Source organism: Pongo pygmaeus, chromosome 18 (genome assembly GCF_028885625.2).
Source record: "Pongo pygmaeus isolate AG05252 chromosome 18, NHGRI_mPonPyg2-v2.0_pri, whole genome shotgun sequence".
Taxonomy (NCBI): domain Eukaryota; kingdom Metazoa; phylum Chordata; class Mammalia; order Primates; family Hominidae; genus Pongo; species Pongo pygmaeus.
In genome coordinates, this window is record NC_072391.2 from 43,569,103 (window position 1) to 43,590,484 (window position 21,382).

At 39.4% G+C, this 21,382-nt stretch overlaps 1 protein-coding gene across 4 annotated transcripts in view; it reads right to left on the bottom strand.

The window, feature by feature from the left end:
- Window positions 1–21,382, bottom strand: part of LOC129015246 (ankyrin repeat domain-containing protein 26-like) — a 99,115-nt gene that overhangs the window by 55,852 nt on the left and 21,881 nt on the right. For all 4 annotated transcript variants that reach the window (XM_054452873.1, XM_054452872.1, XM_054452871.1 and 1 more), the window contains 2 exons: window positions 12,524–12,554; window positions 9,671–9,743 (listed from right to left, as the gene is read on the bottom strand). In XM_054452873.1, the coding sequence (XP_054308848.1) occupies window positions 9,671–9,743; window positions 12,524–12,554 (104 nt within the window). The remainder of the gene's footprint in view (window positions 1–9,670; window positions 9,744–12,523; window positions 12,555–21,382) is intronic.

The window sequence follows — 21,382 nt, forward strand, 5'->3', positions numbered from 1 at the left end:
ATCCATGAGTTCTACAACTAAAGTGAATAAAGTAAGTACAGGCACAAGGAAGAGAACAATCAGTTCTACTTGGGAAGCTCAGGAAATGCTGCAAAGATAAAGCCATATTTTGAAACACAGACCAAGTACACAGTGAGGGTAGGAAGGGTTTCTAGACAGAGAAGCATGCTCAAAAGAAGCATGCATGAAATGACAGGGCAAATGAAGGGTACCAAAATAATGCGGTAAAAGTGGAACATAGTCAGAGGGACTGGAATGGAGAGATAAAATGGGAGAATCAGGCCAAACCACAAGATATGGGCCATACTAGAGTGTGAACTTTCCCCATCATGCAATGGGGAACCATTCAAAAGCAGATGAGTTATATATCATTGTAAATATATTTTATAAAAGTCACCTTGGCAGCAACAAAAAGATAGAGATGAACATGGTGTGGGGAAAATTAAACAAGAGTATTTCAAAATTATGAGTCAGAGAGTGAATTATGATAATGAGATATAAAAAATGCTAAGCAGGTAGAAAATATAGAATTTGCAAGGGACTGAACTGATGATTTGAGAAAGGGCTGAAATGTAGAAATTTTCCTGCTTCATTGTTTCAGTGCTACTTACTAGGTGTTATTTCCTAGGATGATGAAACCAGATGACAGAGTAGATTACAAAACATCAGGAAAGGGTCAAGGACAATGTCTTCAGTGTGGGACATAACAAATTTGAGGCACCCAGAAAGCAAGAGTGGATGACCTTACTCAGGAAAAGCACATAATGTGAAGAGGAGGAATATTTTTAAATTATACTAAACTCGGAATTAAATCATGCAAAACTATACACTTTTCTGAAATTTTGAAAATGAAAACAAGAGGAGAAAAAATCTTGAGATTCAAAATTTCAATTATATATTTCAACAGTTGTTTCAAGGACATAAAATATACTTTTACTAATATACACAAATATTTATTTCTGAAATATTATGGTAATATGCATTTTAAATTGAACAAAAAGATGTAATTCTAAAACATCAACTCAAGATGCTGCTCAAACAGGACACCATATTCACATGAGGAGAGAAAATGGGGACTAAAAAATCAAGTCAGGCCAGGCATGGTGGCTCACACCTGCAATCCCAACACTTATGGAGGCAGAGGCGAGAGGATAGCTTGAGTCCAGGTGTTTGAGACCTCCCTGGGCAATATAGTAAGACCCCATTCTCCACACACAAAAATCAAGTCAGCAGAATTCCTGAGTTTTAGAGATGCAAGAATTTATGTATAAGGTTTAACAACTATGAATATTAAAGTTAATAAAGCTTCCTGACAATAATATAAAGTGTCTTTATTGCCAGAGATATTTTTAAAATTAGAAAATCATCTTCTAGAGATAACTGTTCATACTTTCTTGGAAATCTTAACTTTCTTATAATCCTATGATAACAGGTAGTTTATTTTAGAAAATCATAAATTTTGATTGCATTTTGATGTGTGCATGTGTGTCGATTATATACCAATATTATTAGAAATCAGAATACCTCCAGAAATAATTTCTGAATTTATCTCATTTACTTTAATATTTTTATTTATTTTTGTGGGTACATAATAGGTGCATCATGCAATATCAATACATATTTATAAGATACATGAGATGTTTTGATATAGGCACGCAATATGAAATAAGCACATCATGGAGAACGGAGTAACCATCCTCTCAAGCATCTATCTTGTGAGTTATAGGCAATCCAATTACATTCTTTAAGTTATTTAAAAATATACAATTATTATTGACTATACTCACCTTATTGTGCTAACAATAGTAGGTCATATACATCCTTTCTATTTTTTGTACCCATTAACCATCCCCAACTCCTGCTAAACCCCACTACCCTTCCCAGCCTCTGGTAACCATCCTTCTACTCTATGCCCACAAGTTCAATTGTTTTGATTTTTAGAACCCAGAAACAAATGAAAACATGCAATGTTTGTCATTCTGTGTCAGGCTTATTTGACTTAACGATCTCCAGTTCCATCCACGATGTTGCAAATGATTGGATCTCATTCTTTTTTATGGCTAAATAGTACTCCATTGTATATCTGTACCATATTTTCTTTATCCATTCATCTGTTGATGGAACCTTAGGTTGCTTCCAAATCTTAGCTATTGTGAATGGTGCTGCAACAAACATAGGAGTGTAGTTATTTCTTTGATATATTGATTCCTTTTCTTTTGGATATATACACAGCAGTGGGATTGCTGGATCATATTGTAGCTCAATTTTTAGTTTTTTGAGGCATATCTGAACTGTTCTCCATAGTGGTTGTACTAATTTACATTCCCATCTGTAGTGCACAAGGGTTCCCTTTTCTTCACATCCTCACCAGCATTTGTTGTTGCCTGTCTTTAGGATATAAGCCATTTGAGCTGAGGTGAGATAATATCTCATTGTAGTTTTGATTTGCATTTCTCTGATGATCAGTTATTTTGAGTACGTTTTAATACGTTTGTTTTCCATTTGTGTGTCTTCCTTTGAGAAATGTCTGTTCAAATCTTTTGCCCATTTTTTGATTGGATTATTAGATTTTTTTTCTATAGAGTTGTTTGAGCTTCTTACATATTCTGGTTATTAATCCCTTGTCAGATGGGTAGTTTGCAAACATTTTCTCCCATTCCATGGATTGTCTCTTCATTTTGTTGACTGTATCCTTTGCTGTGCAGAAGTTGTTTAACTTGATGTGATCTCATTTGTCCATTTTTGCTTTTGTTGCCTGTGCTTGTGGGGTATTGCTCAAGAAATTTTTACTTAGATTATTGTCCTAGAGATTTCCCCAAAGTTTTCTTATACCAATTTCATAGTTTGAGGTCTTAGATTTAAGTCTTTAATCCATTTTGATTTGGCTTTTGTATAGTGAGAGATAGGGGTCTAGGCAAGGTGCGGTGGCTCACGCCTATAATCCCAGCACTTTGGGAGGCTGAGGCGGGCAGATTACCTGAGGTCAGGAGTTTGAGAACAGCCTGCCCAACATGGTGAAACCCGTTCTCTACTAAAATAGAAAAATTAGCCAGGCATAGTGGTGGGTGCCTGTAATCCCAGCTATTTGGGAGGCTGAGGCAAGAGAATCACTTGAACCCGGGAGGCAGAGTTGCAGTGAGCCAAGATCGTGCCACTGCACTTCAGCCTGGGTGGCAGATTCAGACTCCATCTCAAAAACAAACAAACAAACAAACAAAACAAAACAAAACAAAAAACAAAACAAACAAAAAAAAAATAGTGGTCTAGTTTCATTCTTCTGCTTATAGATACCCAGTTTTCCCAGCACCATTTATTGAAGAGACTGTCTTTTTCCCCCAGTGTATGTTCTTGGTGCCCTTTTCAAATATATGTTCACTGTAGGTATGTGGCTTTGTTTCTGGGTTCTCTATTCTGTTGCATTTATCTGCTTTTATGACAATACCGTGTGTCTGCTTTTATGACAGTACCATGATGTTTTGATTACTATAGCTTTGTAGTATAATTTAAAGTCAGGTAATGTGATTTCTCCAGATTTCTTATTTTTGCATAGAATAGCTTTGTCTACTCTGGGTCTTTTGTGGTCCCATATAAATTTTAGGACAGTTTTTTCTATTTCTATGAGGAATGTAATTGATATTTTGATGAGAATTGCATTGAATCTGTAGACTCTTTGAGGTAGTATGAAACTTTTAACAATATTGATTCTTCCAATTCATGAACATAGAATATTTTCCATTTTTTGGTATTCTATTCCATTTCTTTACCAATGTTTTATAGTTTTCATTGTAGAGATATTTCACTTCTTGGGTTAAGTTAGTTCCTAGGTATTTAATTTTACATGTAGCTGTTGTCAATAAGATTACTTTCTTATTTCTTTTTCATATTGTTCACTGTTGGCATCTAGAAATGCTACCAATTTTTGTATGTTAATCTTGTATCTTGCAACTTTACTGAATTCATTTATCAGTTCTAATAGTTTACTTGTGGAGTCTTTAGGTTTTGTCACATATAAGATCATATCATCTATAAACAAGGATAATTTGACTTTCTCCTTTCCAATTGGATGTCCCTTATATCTTTCTCTTGTCTGATTGTGCTGGCTAGAACTTCCAGTACTATTTTGAATAACAGTGATGACAGTGAACATTCTTGTCGGTTCCACATCTTAAAGGAAACCCAAATTTGGGTTCCCCATTCAGTACAATACTAGCTGTGGGTCTGTCATACATGGCTTTTATTGTTGAGGTATGCTCCTTCCATATCCAGTTGAGGGTTTTTATCATGAAGGGATGTTGAATTTTATCAAATGCTTTTCTGGCATCAATTAAAATTATCATATGCTTTTTATCCTTCATTCTGTTGATATGATGTATCATGCTGATTGATTTGCATACATTGAACCATCCTTGCATCTCAGAGATGAATCCCACTTGGTTGTGATAAATGATCTTTCTAATATATTGTTGAATTCAGTTTGCAAATATTCCATTGAGGATTTTTGCACTTTAAATATGTCATGCCACTCTCTCATGGCCTGTAAGGAGGTTTCCACTGAAAAATCAGATTCCAGATGCATTGCAGCTCCATTGTCTGTTGTTTCTTTTCTCTTCCTGCTTTTAGAATCCTTTCTTTATCCTTGACCTTTGGCAGTTTGATTAATAAATGCTCTGAGGTAGTCTTCTTTGGGTTAAATCTGCTTGATGCTCTATGACCTTCTTGTACTTGGATATTAATATCTTTCTCCAGATTTAAGAAGTTCTCTGTTGTTATCCCTTTGAAAAAAATTTCTTTCTTTCTTTTCTTTTTTTTTTGAGATGGAGTCTCACTCTGTTGCCCAGACTGGATTGCAGTGGTGTGATCTCAGCTCACTGCAATCTCCACCTCCCAGATTCAAGTGATTCTTATACCTCAGCCTCCCAAGTAGCTGAGACTACAGGCATGTGTCACCACACCTGGCTAATTTTTGTATTTTTAGTAGAGACGCGGTTTCACCATGTTGGCCAGGCTGGCCTCAAACTCTTGACCTCAGGTGATCCACCTTCCTTGGCCTACAAAAGTGCCAGGATGACAGGCTTAAGCCACCACGTCCAGCCTATATTTCTTGAAAAAGATGAAATTCTGTTTTTATAAGACTGGCTCTAATAAAGATGAACATTAGTGGTTTATTAGGGATATGGGCAGATCTGTCAAATTGCCACATCTCTGACAGCTGCTGTGTGAGGCTCATGAGTAGTGACCACTGAGTGGCCAGGACAGCAGCAGGTGCTGCAGGAACAGGTGCTTCTTCACTGGTCACTGTTTCTTGAAAACCCATGGCCCATGTCCCAAGGCATGGAAAGAGTTGGGGGGAGCCTCACCCCATAGCCACCATCACCTCAGGCCATGAGAAAGAAGTATTGCTAGACTACTGTCTATGTTCTCTTAAGGCCCAAGGTCTCTCAAGTCAGCTTGTCATAAATGCTGCCTGGCCTGGGACTCACCCTTCAAGGCTGTGGGCTCCCCTCTGGACCAGAGCATGTCCAAAAATGCCATCCAAGAGTCAAGTCTTAGAAGCAGGGAACTTCAAGAGCCCACTTGGTGCTCTACCCCCCACCCCCATGGCCGTGCTGGTGCCTAAGGTGCAAGACAAAGTCCCCTTTATTTTTCCTTCTGCTTTTCTTAAGCAGAAAATATTTTGCCCTATAGCCACCACAGCTGGTTATACGCTGAGTCTCACCTCAGGCCAGCAAGTCACAGAGGCTCACCCAAGGCCTTCAGTGTAGTACCTGGGTGTCACCATTGTTTATTAAGGGCCTAAGGGACCTTCAGTCAGCAGGTGAAGAATACTGCCAGTCCAGGACTGGGTCCTTTCCTTCAAGGCAGAGGGCTCCCTTCTGGCCCAGGGTGTGTCTAGAAATGTCATCAGAGAGCCAGGGCCTGGAATGGGGGCCTCCCAACTCTGACCAGTGCCCTATCTTGCTGCTGTGGCTCAGCTGGTATCTTAGATGTAAAACAAAGTGCTCTCCACTCTTTCCTCTCTTCTCCTCAAGCAGAAGGAAGGGGCCTTTATCGGAGCTGTGAGCTGTGCAGCCTGAGGTTAGGGGAGGGTTGATGCCAACACTCCCTTGGCTACCCCAGCTGGTATTTCAATATGGCATATCTTCCCCACCCAGCTTGTTGTCTCTTGGCCTAGTTCAGCACTAGGACTCATCTGTGAGTTGCAGTCCTTATGGCCTAGACTGTCTTTTGACATTACTTGGAGACACAGAGTGCTGTAGCCCTCGGTGGCAAGGTTTACAGGCACTTAAATTCAGACCACTGGGACTGGTGATTTTCCTCTGGCTAGGGCTGGTTTAAATGCTCCCTCCATGGGTGGACATCAGCTGAGTTTGGTCTAATTTTCCTTTTTGCTCTAACAGAACAGCACTGAGTTCACAGCCTCACACTTGCTGTGTTCTCCCTCCCCCAGCCCTCAGAGACACTATCCACACTATGTCAGGCTGCTAGGGATGGGCGAGGGGTGATGTCAGCCATTCAGGACTTAAATCTCTTCAGTGCCTCTTTCAGTGACATTAAGTTAAAACTAGCTACTGTGAGTGTTCACCTTACTTTTGGTTCTTATGAAGTTGTTTTTTCCTGTGTAGATAGTTGTTAACTTGGTGTCCTTGTGGTGGTGGGGAACAGTGGAATTTCTATTCCTCCATCTTCTTCCCTGAATTTATTTAAGAGGATTTTACCTTGAAATTTATTTTCTCACTGAATGGATAAAATTAAGAACCTCCTTTATATAACCAGAAATTTTAACTAATGAAAAGATTAAATATAATGTATTTATTTATTTTCTTTATTCTCAGAAACATCTAAAATGGCTCTCAAGATTATATGAAAGAGTAAGATAAATTAGTTAAGTCATGGATATGCCAAACACTAAGTTAGAAAACTTAAGCAAGAAGCAAGAGTCAAAAATTAAGAATTCATAGTAAATCTGACAAGGCCTAAAACAGATTTCACTGTGCATTATTTATAAACAAGGTTTTACTAGATCAAATATATGCTATAACTTCGCTAAATTCAAAGATGTGAGGATACAAATTTCCTTTTTAAAAACTGATACATAATAGATGTGCGTATTTTTGAAGGAAATGTGATAATTTGATACATTCATATAATCAAATCAGGGTAATTGGGGTACCCATCACCTTAGTTATCTTTTCTTTCAAATGTATAGTAGATTAATGTTAACTATAGTCACCCTTATATTTTCTTTCAGTTCTTCATAAAAATCAGCTATAAGACATTCAGAGGAATCTCAGCAATTTTTTTATTACATGTCTTTCTTTTCTTAATTTGCATTTAAAATAAGTTCTATCATATTTTATAATGTAAAGAGTTCCTGTGCTCATTAAATCCCACAGTTTCTGGTGTGTTTTTACAATAATCTGACTCAACTTGACTCTGTTACTCAATCTTTACATTTATCTTGCCTCTCTTTAATAAATTCTTTCCCTTCATCCCCCTCTTCAGCTCCATATTTGTTAAGCTGCTGTTGTGGGTTGCTTTCTAATTCTTTAGTATAAGTTGTTTCTATTCTGTTTCTCAAAAAGCTAAGCACAAATGATTGTATAAATTCAGCTCCTTCCAAGAAACAGAGAAAGAAAGAATAAATCTTGTATGGCAATGATAGATGAATAAAAGTCTCACATAGCTACTACGTAGAAAGCTACACTAAGTATGCTGGCAGTAAAGACACACATGGATTGAAAGAAGAGACGTTGTAAAGAATGTGTTCTAGGAGGAAAAACATAGGTTGGGATAAATCATTTTTAAAAGATTGGGAAGGAGGGAGAAAGAAAGAAACAAACAAACAAAAAGACATAACTTGACCAGTCAATCAAGTATGAGCTTGAAAGAAAGCCAAGGAATAAAGCCAAAGCCAAGGAAAAGGAGAAAAACATCACATACAGTAAGGTACATGGAGAAATATAGATGTAGAGACTTTGGTTCATAGTATATTTCCAATAATACTGAGTAGTATTTATAACTAGCTTTTGGTAAACATTTCTGTGATATAGAATTGAATTGTATACTGTAAAACGAGACATTCAATTAGTTAAATATGGTCATATACCACTACCTAAAAGCTGGAACATTACTATCTCAGAGAGAGAAAAATGGAAAAAGAAATATTCCATCAACTTTCTACTTGGAGGAAAAATACTAATCAGAATTCTAAGCAGTAATATATGGATTGAAAACATATATTTAGCAGAACATGGGTTGGGGCTTTTAAAAGTTTAAATATTTTAAATCTAAAATCTTAATTTATGCTTATAGTTGGAAGACACTAGAAAATATATTAACACTTTAACCCTCTTTCCTATTGATGATCTATTTCTAATTTATTTTCTTATTTATGACACACTTTTTCAGTATAACTCATCTGAATTTATACGTCCTAAATATTAAAAGGGAACATAAATTTAGGCTATATCTTATAAATGAATGGATTTATTTATTAGATATGTTAGGCATATTATATTATTACTGACATTCCATTATATAGAAATGCATTTGTCTGTTCATTCGTAGTACTCCAGGATACAAAAAAAAAAAATTCCCTAACCTCCAGTAGCTCATAGTAATAAAGGAGTTTTTAAAGGATTACTAAATAAATACAAAAACTTCTGAAATTTGAAATTTTAGCATGTGATGTAAGGATTTAGTTTGGATGTTTTTAAGAACTACAATACAAATAACTCTGAAATTAGGTCCCACCATATGGTTATTAAGAGTCTCTGCTTCTAGAACTGGTTGTTATTTTGGACAAAGCAACTATTCTTCAATTAGGTGAAGAGTTTTAAATATAGTCTTAATGAAATGACATAGAAAACACAGTGGAATCTCATTGTAATAAAGATTTTGAGAAAGAAAATGTAAATTTCTGAATTTCCACAATTTTTTAAAAATCAGAGGCAGGTTCTTGCCATGTTGCCCAGGCTGGTCTCAGACTCCTGGGTTCAAGCAATTCTGCCACCTCAGCCTCCTGAATAGCTTGGACTGCAGGCATGCACCACCATACCCAGCTAAATTTTCACAATTTCTAATATTATTTTAGTCTAGTTACATAACCAAGGATAGAAATAGGAAAAAATCTCACACCTAATAACTATATATATCATACTAAAATAATGTGTCTAAGAGAGAAAAGTATATGCTATCTGCTGTACAGTTTTTGAACCAAAAGGCATCAAGGAGATTCCATGATTATTATAATAAGTAATTAGATCCATTAAAGATTTATTTAGGCATAAGTATTATAAAAGCCATCTTAGTATAATTTAAAAATCACACACAGTATGAATACTTACTCAAATCAACCTTGACTAAATTTCAAATTTGCTCTATTATGAGAAAGCTTTGCCTAATATAATTTTCCTGTCACTATGTATTTTCCAGCCCATTCTTTTTTCACCCTCACTCCCTCTACATATTTGTCAAGTCTTTGTTATTTATCAAAGTAAAAAATGTTTGAAAATGTTTAGTCATGTTTCTATAAAATGGTTTTCTCTAATGAACTTTCCATAACCAACATAATACAATTATAAGTAGATTACTACTAAATTTCAAGAGTAAATGTTATAGAAAATTAGATTCAGAATGAGAAAATTAATTTTGCAAGAGACCTCTTTACCTCAGTATCAAAATCAAAGTCTTCATTAGCTGACATAGGTCGTGAGTCGTCAACAGATGGTTTGTTGAAAAGCCTTTAGAATAAAAATATACAACAAAAATGAGTGTGTTCATTTCTTTAAGCAATTTGAAGGTTCATACCTGGGTGCCCTCCCAAAACAAAACAAAAATAATAGTAAATCTTGTGGAAGGTCAGCTATCTGTATTTAAAATAATGTCTCTTAACATAATTAAAATTTGTCCTCTGTTGTGGGAAAGATCTTAATTACCTATTTCTACTTCCTCCTCTCCAAAGCTATGGAATAGTCCATGAAGATTCACCCTTAGTTCCATAACAAATCGTGACAGCTAATATATTGGTAGAGCCTAAGAATAATTGGGCTTCACAAATTATTTGTCCTGGAGGCAGAACTTAAAATCCAAGTAATGGCTGACATAACTTTTGTTACCTGAAATGGAAGAAACCTGATAACTTAAAATAAGGTAAAAAGATCCACTGTCCCTTCTCCATGATCTATCTCTGGTTCAAAGACCAATCTGTGTCACTTGAAAATGGCAGTCCTGGTTCTTTTGCTTGGAAACCTCTTAAGAAGGCCCCCATTGCTTCCCTTTTCCTTAAAATAGTACAGAATCTTCCCTGACACATCTAAAATACTTGAAAGCTAAATGTATGAATGTCAAAGGACAAATGTATATATTGTTATTAAAAATACTCTTCCCAGAGATACTAAAACTTAATTATAAAATCTAATTATTTTCCCTATATAGACTCTGCCAAATTCAGGGCCACATAAAGTACTAAGCTCTTAAAAACCTCCATAGGCGCTCAGATACCAAAGGAGAGAGACTCCTGGAAAAACAGAGTCCTGGTAGTTGTATCTCTATTTCCCTAGGAACTATCTAAATATCTCCCTTCCTATGGGCTCCCACTTCCAGATCCCTCTTCTGCAGGGCTCTATGGCAGTCTCCAACCTTTAAATCTTCAGCCAATAAAAACACAAATTCCTAAAAGAGTGAGCTCAAATTACCAAAAGACAGAGCTTTCAATTTTACTGCTGCTAGAAAACAAGCTAAATGGAATTTCAGTCATCTTCCCCCGGCATAGGCATGTTATCAACTACCAAACTGAAGGTCCATGACTGATTTGCCAGACAATCTGACCGCAGCCTTACCCTACATGGAAATGGGAAGGACAATTGGTGAATTGGGAAAAGAGGCAGAGGTAAGAGGATACATGCTCTGGGGCACAGATCTATATAGTTCGGGAAACTTCAGTCCTCTAGTAGTGGAGGGACTCTGAGCCATCCCTCTATAAGTTGGGGTGAAAGTAGATAATACTACAATTCAATCTGCTATAGAGACTCTTCTCAGTGGCTCAAATTCTTTTAACATCTTTCAATAGAAACTTCGAAGTTGGGTCAGTCACTCTAATTAAACAAACAAAAGAGCAGCAACCTGTTCAGGACTCCCTTGAACCACCTACTTAAACATGCCTTTCTAGATAACTCCCAACATCCTGTATTCTTCATTACTATAATTTATCTTTATAAAACTTGTCATAAACCCCAATATTCACTTCTCTTTTCTAAAAACCTTATTCCTATCCAATCCAGTGTTATTTCTCTTCAAACATGGCCTTACCCTACTAATTTAATTCTTCTCCTCTTCCATTGGGTTCCCCAGCTAATTCCCTTCCTAGGCTCATCCACTGTGTTCACTAGACCCACTTTCCCTTTCTATTATTAAAACACTTACTAACAGGATGATAAAGAAGGAAGAGTAATGGGCTTTGAAATGCATTCAAATCTCATTTCTGCCACTTCCTGTATCCAAATAAATCATCTTAATCTCTTTGAGTTTCAGATATTCCATCTGAACAACCACTTCACCAGAATGTTAAACACAGGTTGAAGTACTAGAGGGTATTTTGATTAGTCACTAAGATTCCTTAAAATCCTGAAGTTGTGTGTGCTTTTGATTCTGTCTATATAAAAATGGGGAATACTTAGTTGGCAGAAATGGAAAAATAAAACAAAAGAAACACCACAGAAAGCAGAGAAGAAAGTTAACAACTAAAGAAAAGATTATAGAAAAGTAATGGAAGAAGAAAAAAGGACTCTTTAAAAAAAGCCCATGGAATTAGGCAGGGTAGTGGCCTAAACGGAAAACTAAACTAAGGAGTCAATAAGTAGAGAAATCAATTTGAAATAGGCTCTATTTAGATGCTAAATATAACTAACATCATAAATAAATGTAACATAAATAGCCTTTACTTACAACAAAATAATTCCTCTCTAGGATATGACTGGTCTTGTCTATGTAAAACCCATGCTCCTGTGGCCATAGCTAAGTGAGATCTGCCCTAAAATATTTGATGGTAAAAACAAGATACTGATTACCACTGAAATTGCCAAATATATTAAAACAAACTCAGACTAACCAGACTTCTAAGAAAAACTATAAATGAGAGTTAACTAAATTTGACTTTCTGAATTGATCTGGTTTGGACCTGTATCTTGATTCCAGTGCTGTACAGGTCTCTGCCAATCTATGCAGAGGGGCAAAAGAAGGGATTTGGGAGCCAGGCAGACTGCCGGTCAAATCATGCGCCACCTACTTGTTAACTATGGGGACATGGGGCAATTAATCAACCTCTCTGAACCACAGTTAGCTAATTAGGAAAAAGTAGGTTATAATAACAGAGAACCTTTCAAAGCTGCTTTGATAACTATATGAGATGAGACAAGCACATAAAATAGTGTCTACCCCAGAGTACAACACTCAACAGATGTTAGTTTCTTTTCTCTATATTCCCTCAGGTAACATATAATATTTTAAAATCTGTAAGTCGTACCTTTTTACAGGATTTCCAGGAATCTCATTCACTATTAAAGAAAAAAATGCATTTTAAGTCAACAATAGAAAAACACAGAATATTGAAAGTATAAGAGGGCCCAGTGGCACATGCATGTAATCCCAACTACTCAGGAGGCTGAGGCCAGAGGATCACTTGAGAAGCCCAGGAGTTTAAGACCAGCCTGGGCAACATAGTGAGACTCTGCCTTTGTTAAAAGAAATCATGTACACTTTTGTGCATGCTTTAGACCTTTCTTTTTTTTTTTCACAAAGTATTCCTTTAGGACCATACCTTGAGACTATACTAGAATTAATATTGATTATACTACTGGTAGGCAATTACTACATGAAGAATCCTTACTTTTCCTCCTTTGTATCAGTCAAAGCAAAAGAGAATGGGATTTGCCAAAATGTCATACCTACAAATGAATTGCTGTGTACAATAATCATAATCCTAACCAAACCCTATCAGACTGACTAGCATCACTAGCAAACTGAGTCAAACTTCAAGAACATGCTTTCTGGACTAATTAACTAGTAGTAGTTAGAACAGAGTATACAGTAATGCTCCCATATCCATGATATGGGTGAAAAAAACACACTCAACATATTTTTCCTCTGCTCTCACACCACAGCAACAATCACCAACACAGAAGACATCTTTGACCAAATGTTGGCAGGCAGGGGGGATTTATCCCCACCAACAAGCAAGCAATCAGTTCCGCAGCAGACACCAGCTGGGTGTCCTCTAATTCCATTCCCACGTTGTCTAGCTGGAGATAGTGTCAGATCCCACAGCTGAAAGCTCAGTCCCCAAGGCTGCCCCCTCCCCAAACCAGTCACAAGCCTGGGCCTTCAGAACCTCTGACTAACTATCTTCAAGATTCTCACAACCCCCACCTTGGGTTTGATTAATTTGCTACAGTAGTTCACAGAACTTAGGGAAACACTTACTTACATTTCCTGCTTATTGTAAAGGATATTAGAAAGAATGTAAATGAGGAAGTGCTAAGGGCAAGGCATGGGAGAAGGGGTGCAGAGTTCCATACTCTCTGAGGGTATACCACCCTCCAGGAACCTCCACATATTCAGCTATCTAGAAGCTCTCTGAACCCAGTCCTTTTGGGTTTTTATAGAAGTTTCATTACATAGGCATGACTGATTAAATCAATCATCATTGGTGATCAACTTAAACTTCGGCCCCCCTCCCTTCCCACGAGATTGGAGGGTTGGAGGACAGGTCTGGAAGTCCTAACCCTCTAATCATGCCTTGGTCTTTCTGGTGACCAGCCCCCATCCTGAAGCTCATTAGGGGCTGCCAGCCATAATGAATCATTCACATACAAAGGGACATCACTTTGGGGATTCTAAGGATTTTAGGAGTTGTAGGCCAAGAAAAGGCTTCAAAGATCGAATACATATTTCAGAGTATCACATCTGTGGTTTTGCTTTCTGTGGTTTTAGTCACCCACGGTCACCTGATACAGTTTTGCTGTGTCCCCACCCAAATCTCATTGAGAATTGTAGTTCCCATAATCCCCATGTGTCGTGGGAGAGACCCTGTGGGAGGTAATTGAATCATGGGGGCAGTTATCTGCTGTCCTCATGACAGTGCGTGAGTTCTCACAAGATCCGATGGTTCTATAAGGGGCTTTTTCTACCCTTTGCTCTGCACTTCTCCTTGCTCTTGCCATATGAAAGAGGATGTGTTTGCTTCCCCTTCCACCATGATTGTAAGTTTCCTGAAGCCTCCCCAGCCCTGCGGAACTGTGAGTCAATTAAACTCCTTTCTTTATAAATTATCCAGTCTTGGGTATGTCTTTATTAGCAGTGTGAGAAATACTAATAACATCACCCATGGTTCAAAAATGTCAAATGGTAAATTCCAGCAATAAGCAATTCATAAGTTTTATATTGTGTGCTGTTTTCAGTAGCATGATAGACTCTCCAGCCATCCCATTCCATCCCATCTACAACATGAATCATCCCTTTGTCTAGTGTATCTACACTGTATATGCTATGTGCCCATTAGTCACTGACTTCATCTCCTCCTGACATCCAACCAACATCAACAAGGCTCATTAATCCAGGATTACTGGAAGCAGATGATCCTCCTTCTGAAGGTTAATGGTAGCCTAACACTACTTCACAATGCCTATATCATTCACTTCACTTCATCCCATTACAGAGGCATTGTATTACCTCACATCATCTTCATAAGAAGAAGCGTGAGTACAGTACAAGAAGATATTTTGAGGGAATATATATACACATATATGTATAAACTTTTTTATAGCATATGTGAAGTCCTAATTAGAAAAAACAAAAAAAGAGTCAGGCTGGCAGGGCCAGAAGAAAGCAAAGAGATAAAGCAAATAAGCTATGTCTTCCTTTCTTCATGGTCCAGAAACTATTTTTAAAAAGAGGAACCAATTAAGTTATAGGTCTCATTTTCTTTCTGGCCCAGGACATATGGCCCTCCAGCACAGATAATGTATATAAGTCACAAACTTCCTGCTCACTGTCAAACACTTTAATGTATCAAACCCCTCAGCTGACTGAAGAATGCAAGTCAGATCCCTGCTACCTTGGCATTATCAGTCAGCCTAAGAACCATCCTATAAAAGTTCCAGCAAGGCTTTGATCCCTGGCAGTAGGCTTTTCTTTTGCAGGCTGCCCATTGCCTTCTTGCAACATATTTTCATATCTTCTGTAATGAATCTGCCTTTCTCTAACTGTCTTGGTAAATTATTTTACCGCCACGCCACTGGCCCAGATAGTTGGTACTCCCCTATGACAGTATATTGTTATCATTGTTCTATTTGATTATTAGTTATTGTTGTTAAGCTCAGACTGTGCCTAAATCTTATATTAAACTTTATCACAGATATATATGTATAGAAACAACTTTGCATATATAGGGTTTGGTACTATGCAAACTCTCAGGCATTCACTGTGGGTCTTGGAACATATCCCCCATGGATAAAGGGAGACAACTGTACTTATTTTGTTGTCATACAACATAGCTTCTCCAGCTCTTCAGTTAAAATGCTTTAGTTTAGAATAAAATGCCCTATCACAAGGAAGCTAGGTCTATGGGCATCATACTATGTTTTATGGCAAAACATAGAAAATAGACCAGAGACAAAGATTCTTGCAAATCACTTTCAGCTGCCAGTGGAGAAGAGCTCAAGACAAATCAATGTACTCATTCTCACTAATCCTCTTCTGGGAAAGAGGCTAGTTAAATTTACTTAGTTCTAGCTAATTTCTCTGCCCTATGTGTGATACAAATAAGGTTCCTCCCATGGAAAGAACTACTGAAAAGATCACTTCCTTAAGAGTTTGCCCACTCTGAACCCTACCACTTATTCAGAGAGAAGCTTAAGAAGGAACAGTGCGGAAGGAGTGCCAAATGTCCAGAGAGTACTATCTGATATAAAAAAATATAAAAACAAAATTATCAACTCACTCAAGCTACCCGAATTTGCCAAGAGTTATCACTGTCTCTAGTGAAAGAAAAAAAAAATTCTCTCTCAGTTAATGTAAACCAAAACATTTTGATTCTCTTGGCATTTCTCATAACAGAGAATCTGGGTGTAGATGAGCCATGCTATAATAATATAGACTGTATTCAAACTAATTCCCGAAAGGAAGGGAATCAGTGACGAACATATTTGTTCACCTGTGGTATTCACTACCTGGTCTTATATTCCATTGCAAGGGATGTATGAAAGACTTTGTGATTTTAGTTCTATAAAGTACAACTTCTTGAGATTGTCCCTTCCTACTGCTAATGAATCTATCGGGACCCACCTCATGGAGCAAAATGATCCAGTTAGTGCTGTGTAGCACTGTATAGTACCGCATGATGCCATTTTCCCCAACCCTCCCCATTATGTGGCAAGTGTCTATAGAAATCACACTTTCTCAGCATGTAAAGCATATGTCATCAGATCCTATGCTTATGAATAAAAGGAAAACAAAAGCAACAACAAAGAACATCTTAAATGACTACATTCAATTACCACAGAACTTTAATTTTTTTAATATTCAAAAGGATACCCACTGATATAGTTTGGTTCTGTGTCCCCATCCAAATCTCATCTTGAATTGTACTCCCATAATCCCCATGTGTTGTGGGAGGGACCTGGTGGGAGATAACTGAATTATGGGGGTGGTTTGTAAGTCTGATGAACTCTGTGGGAGATATTAAAAATGCAGAAGGCTATGCACGTCAGGGGGTCGTGGGGTATATGGGAGATCTCTGTACCTTACTCTCAATTTGCTGTGAATCTAAAACTATGTTAAATAATACAGTTATTAATTTAAAAAAAGATATTTCCTGAACTTGCTATTATCCTATATTATAAAAAGACATAGTCAGCTTGAAAATTGCAAATAAAGATCAAAGTAATATAATATGAATATTATCTCCCAAATTGAAATATACAAAAACACATAAAGCAAATAATTTTAATCGCATACTTGGGTAAAAAAATGGATAAAAATGATTGAATATTTTATCTTATTTCATAATTACAAGCAGGGATTTAACACAACATGAATCAAAACTGGTCCATCCATATAATTAGGATAAATGATAATTTTTACTTTAATTTTGAACCAAAAATTATTATGCTTATTTTATCCAACAATTTTACTGAAAGTTTAATGAGATAAGGACAGATCATAATGACCTAATATTGCCATAGTAACTTTTGTACAAATATCTGCCAACTTGTCACCAAATGTCAAAACTGTAAGCAGCACGGCAACTTAATATGAATAATGCAACTGAAACCAGTACCATGTTATGTTATATCATATTATTTGCTGTTAAAATAAAATTTTAAGACAACACCAAAAATTATGCCAGGGCCATAGCTACCACACAGCAAAGATTTTATACAGTAGGCATGAGATGAGACCACCATCCTTAGAAAGGCCTTATTACAAGAATGGCCCTGGGCTGGTGTTGGAACCTTGGATTTGGGAGGGCTCTCACCATTCCCTTACTGAGAAGAGTGGCTTGCTGTGCCTAAACTGTTTGTGCAAATGTAGCTTACTCTGAACAGCTGATTTTATTCTGGGAGTCTAGAATTTTGGTATATATGAGGAAGAGGATGCCTATGTGACTAGCCTCCATCAAAAACATGGATACTGGGACTTCAGTGAGAATCCGCTACTGGTAGACAATTTGTGTTGTCAGAATCTGAGGCTGGGGGAATTAAGCACATCCTGGTAACTGCACAGGAGAAGATTCCTAGAGCCTTGTGTTTGCTTTCCTCCAGACTTCACCACGTGCACCTTTTCCCTTTGCAAATTTTTCTCTGTACCATTTTATTGTATTAAATGTAATAAATCAAAGCCCTGAATATGAATATTTGCTAAGAGCTGTGAGTCCTTCTCAGTTAATCACCAAACCTGAGGTGGTCTTGGGAGTCTCTGAAACAACTGCATCATAGAAAATTTTTATTATTTGATGTGTTATATGTAACTACAATCAGAAGGTTGTTTTGTAGAGCATCTGTCCCTAATTTTTTTTTATTTTATTTTTTCATATTTGCCTTTCAGATTCTATTTCTATAAACATTTGATGAAAGGTATCAACAAATACATAAAACAATGATGGAAGAGCTCTCCCTCTCCATCTCCCCCGCCCCCTCCCCCTCCCCGCCCCCTCCCCTTCCCCCTCCCCCTCCCCTTCCCCCTCCCCCTCCCTCCCCCTCCCCCTCCCCTCCCTCCCCCTCCCCCTCCCCTCCCTCCCCCTCCCCTCCCCTCCCCCTCCCCCTCCCCTCCCCCTCCCTCTCCCCTCCCCCTCCCCTCCCCCTCCCCTCGCCCTCCCCCTCCCTCTCCCCTCTTCTTTCTTCTGTCTCCCTCTACTTCTTTCTTCAGTCCCCCTCTGTTGCCGAGGCTGGACTGTACTGCCGTGATAGCTCGCTGCAACCTCCCTGCCTCGGGCTCCTGTGATTCTCCTGCCTCGGCCTGCCGAGTGCCTGGGATTGCAGGCGCGTGCCGCCACGCCTGACTGGTTTTTGTATTTTTGGTGGAGACGGGGTTTCGCCCTGTTGACCGGGCTGGTCTCCAGCTCCTGGCCTCGAGTGATTTGCCCGCCTCGGCCTCCCGAGGTGCTGGGATTGCAGACGGAGTCTCGCTCACTCAATGCTCAATGTTGCCCAGGCTGGAGTGCAGAGGCTGATCTCGGCTGGCTACAACCTCCACCTCCCAGCCGCCTGCCTTGGCCTCCCAAAGTGCTAAGATTACAGCCTCTGCCCGGCCGCCACCCCGTCTAGGAAGTGAGGAGCGTCTCTGCCTGGCTGCCCATCCTCTGGGATGTGAGGAGCCCCTCTGCCCGGCTGCCCCGTCTGGGAAGTGAGGAGCACCTCTGCCCTGCCGCCATCCCCTATAGGTAGTGAGGAGCGTGTCTGCCTGGCCGCCCATCATCTGGGATGTGAGGAGCGCCTCTGCCCTGCCGCCACCCCATCTGGGAGGAAGTGAGGAGCGCCTCTGCCTGGCTGCCCCTTCTGGGAAGTGAGGAGCGCCTCTGCCCTGCCGCCCTGTCTGGGAGGTGAGAAGCGCCTCTGCCCGGCCGCTCCCTCTGGGAAGTGAGGAGCGCCTCGGCCTGGCCGCCCCGTCTGGGAGGAAGTGAGGCGCGCCTCTGCCCTGCTGCCCATCGTCTGGGATGTGAGGAGCGCCTCTGCCCGGCCGCCTTTCCTCTGGGAGGTGAGGAGCGCCTCTTCCCGGCCGCCCATCGTCTGGGAAGTGAGGAGCGCCTCTGCCTGGCTGCCCCGTCTGGGAGGAGAGGAGCGCATCTGCCTGGCCGCCACCCCCTCTGGGAGGAAGTGAGGAGCACCTCTGCCCGGCCGCCCCGTCTGGGAAGTGAGGAGCGCCTCTGCCCGGCCGCCCCGTCTGGGAGGTGAGGAGCGCCTCTGCCCGGCCGCCCCGTCTGGGAGGTGAGGAGCGCCTCTGCCCGGCCGCCCCGTCTGGGAGGTGAGGAGCGCCTCTGCCCGGCCGCCCCGTCTGGGAAGTGAGGAGCGCCTCTGCCTGGCCGCCCCATCTGGGAGGTGTACCCAACAGCTCTGAAGAGACAGTGACCATGGAGAATGGGCCATGATGACCTTGGCAGTTTTGTTGAAAAGAAAAGGGGGAAAAGTGGGGAAAAGAAAGGGAGATCAGATTGTTACTGTGTCTGTGTAGAAAGAAGTAGGCATAGGAGACTCCATTTTGTTCTGTACTAGGAGAAATTCTTCTGCCTTGGGATGCTGTTGATCTATGGCCTTGCCCCCAGCCCCCTGCTCTCTGAAACATGTGCTGTGTCAACTCAGGGTTAAATGGATTAAGGGTGGTGCAAGATGTGCTTTGTTAAACAGATGCTTGAAGGCAGCATGCTCCTTAAGGGTCATCACCACTCCCTAATCTCAAGTACCCAGGGACACAAACACTGCGGAAGGCCGCAGGGACCTCTGCTGAGGAAAACCAGAGACCTTTGTTCACGTGTTTATCTGCTGACCTTCTCTCCACTATTATCCTATGACCCTGCCACATCCCCCTCTCTGAGAAACACCCAAGAATGATCAATAAATACTTAAAAAAAAAAAAATCGATAGGCCACATTGACACATCATCACCCATGGTCCGCCATTTACATTAGGATTCACTCCTGATTTTCTCTATTGAGTTCTTCTTTTCAGTTATTTTCATTTCTGCTCTCATTTTTTTTTTTTTTTTTTTGAGATGGAGTCTTGCTCTGTCACCCAGTCTGGAGCACAGTGGCACGATCCCGGCTCACTGCAAGCTCCACCTCCTGGGTTCATGCCATTCTCCTGCCTCAGCCTCCCCAGCAGCTGGGACTACAGGCGCACGCCGCCATGCCTGGTTAATGTTTTTGTATTTTTAGTAGAGTCGGGGTTTCACCATGTTGGCCAGGATGGTCTCAATCTCCTGACCTTGTGATCCGCCCGCCTTGGCCTCCCAAAGTGCTGGGATTACAGGCATTAGCCACCGCGCCCAGCCTCTGCTCTGATTTTTTTAATTTTTTCTTTTATTCTGCTTAATTTGGATTTAATTTGCTCTTACTTTTCTAGTTTCCTGAGGTAGAAGCTTAGATTATTGATTTTATGTCATTTTTCTTTTCTAACATATGCGCTAAATACTATAAATTTCCCTCTAAGCACTGCTTTTGATGTATCCTACAAATTTTGATAAGTTGTATCTTCATTATCATTTAGCTTAAAATATTTTAAATCTCTCTTGAAGTTTCTCTTTTCAAGAAAAAAAAAAAAAATGATGGAAGAAAGTAATGTGAAACAAGCAACAATCCTATTTTGACCAGAATAAATTTAGAAACCTTGATGATTCACAATATGTTCTACAATATAAAAGTTTCTAGAAAAAGTGTTTAAAAGATCATCGTAATTTTCTCTAACTCAGCAGGGCTTCATTCATTTTTATAATGATCATGCATCTGGTTGGGTGCAGTGGCACATGCCTGTAGTCCTGGCTGCTCCTTTGGCTGTGGCAGGAGGACTGCTTGAGGCCAGGAATTCAAGGCCACAGTCATGCTTGTCAATAGCTACTGCATGCCAGCCTGGGCAACATAGCGAGATCCCATCTCTTAAAAAAAACTTAATAAATAAATAAAAGATTGTGTATCATTCAGGTAACTGTGATAATTGTAGAATAATATATAGCCATCAGATATACTGTAATACTGTACTACTGATCGTAGAGTTATGTTTTGTTTTCAATCTTTTTCTTAATTTTTTATAAAACAAAAAAAAATTTTACCTATTAAAGTCAGTTATTAATAGAACAAGTCAAAATGCCCAAAAAATGCATCCAAAGTGCAGTACGA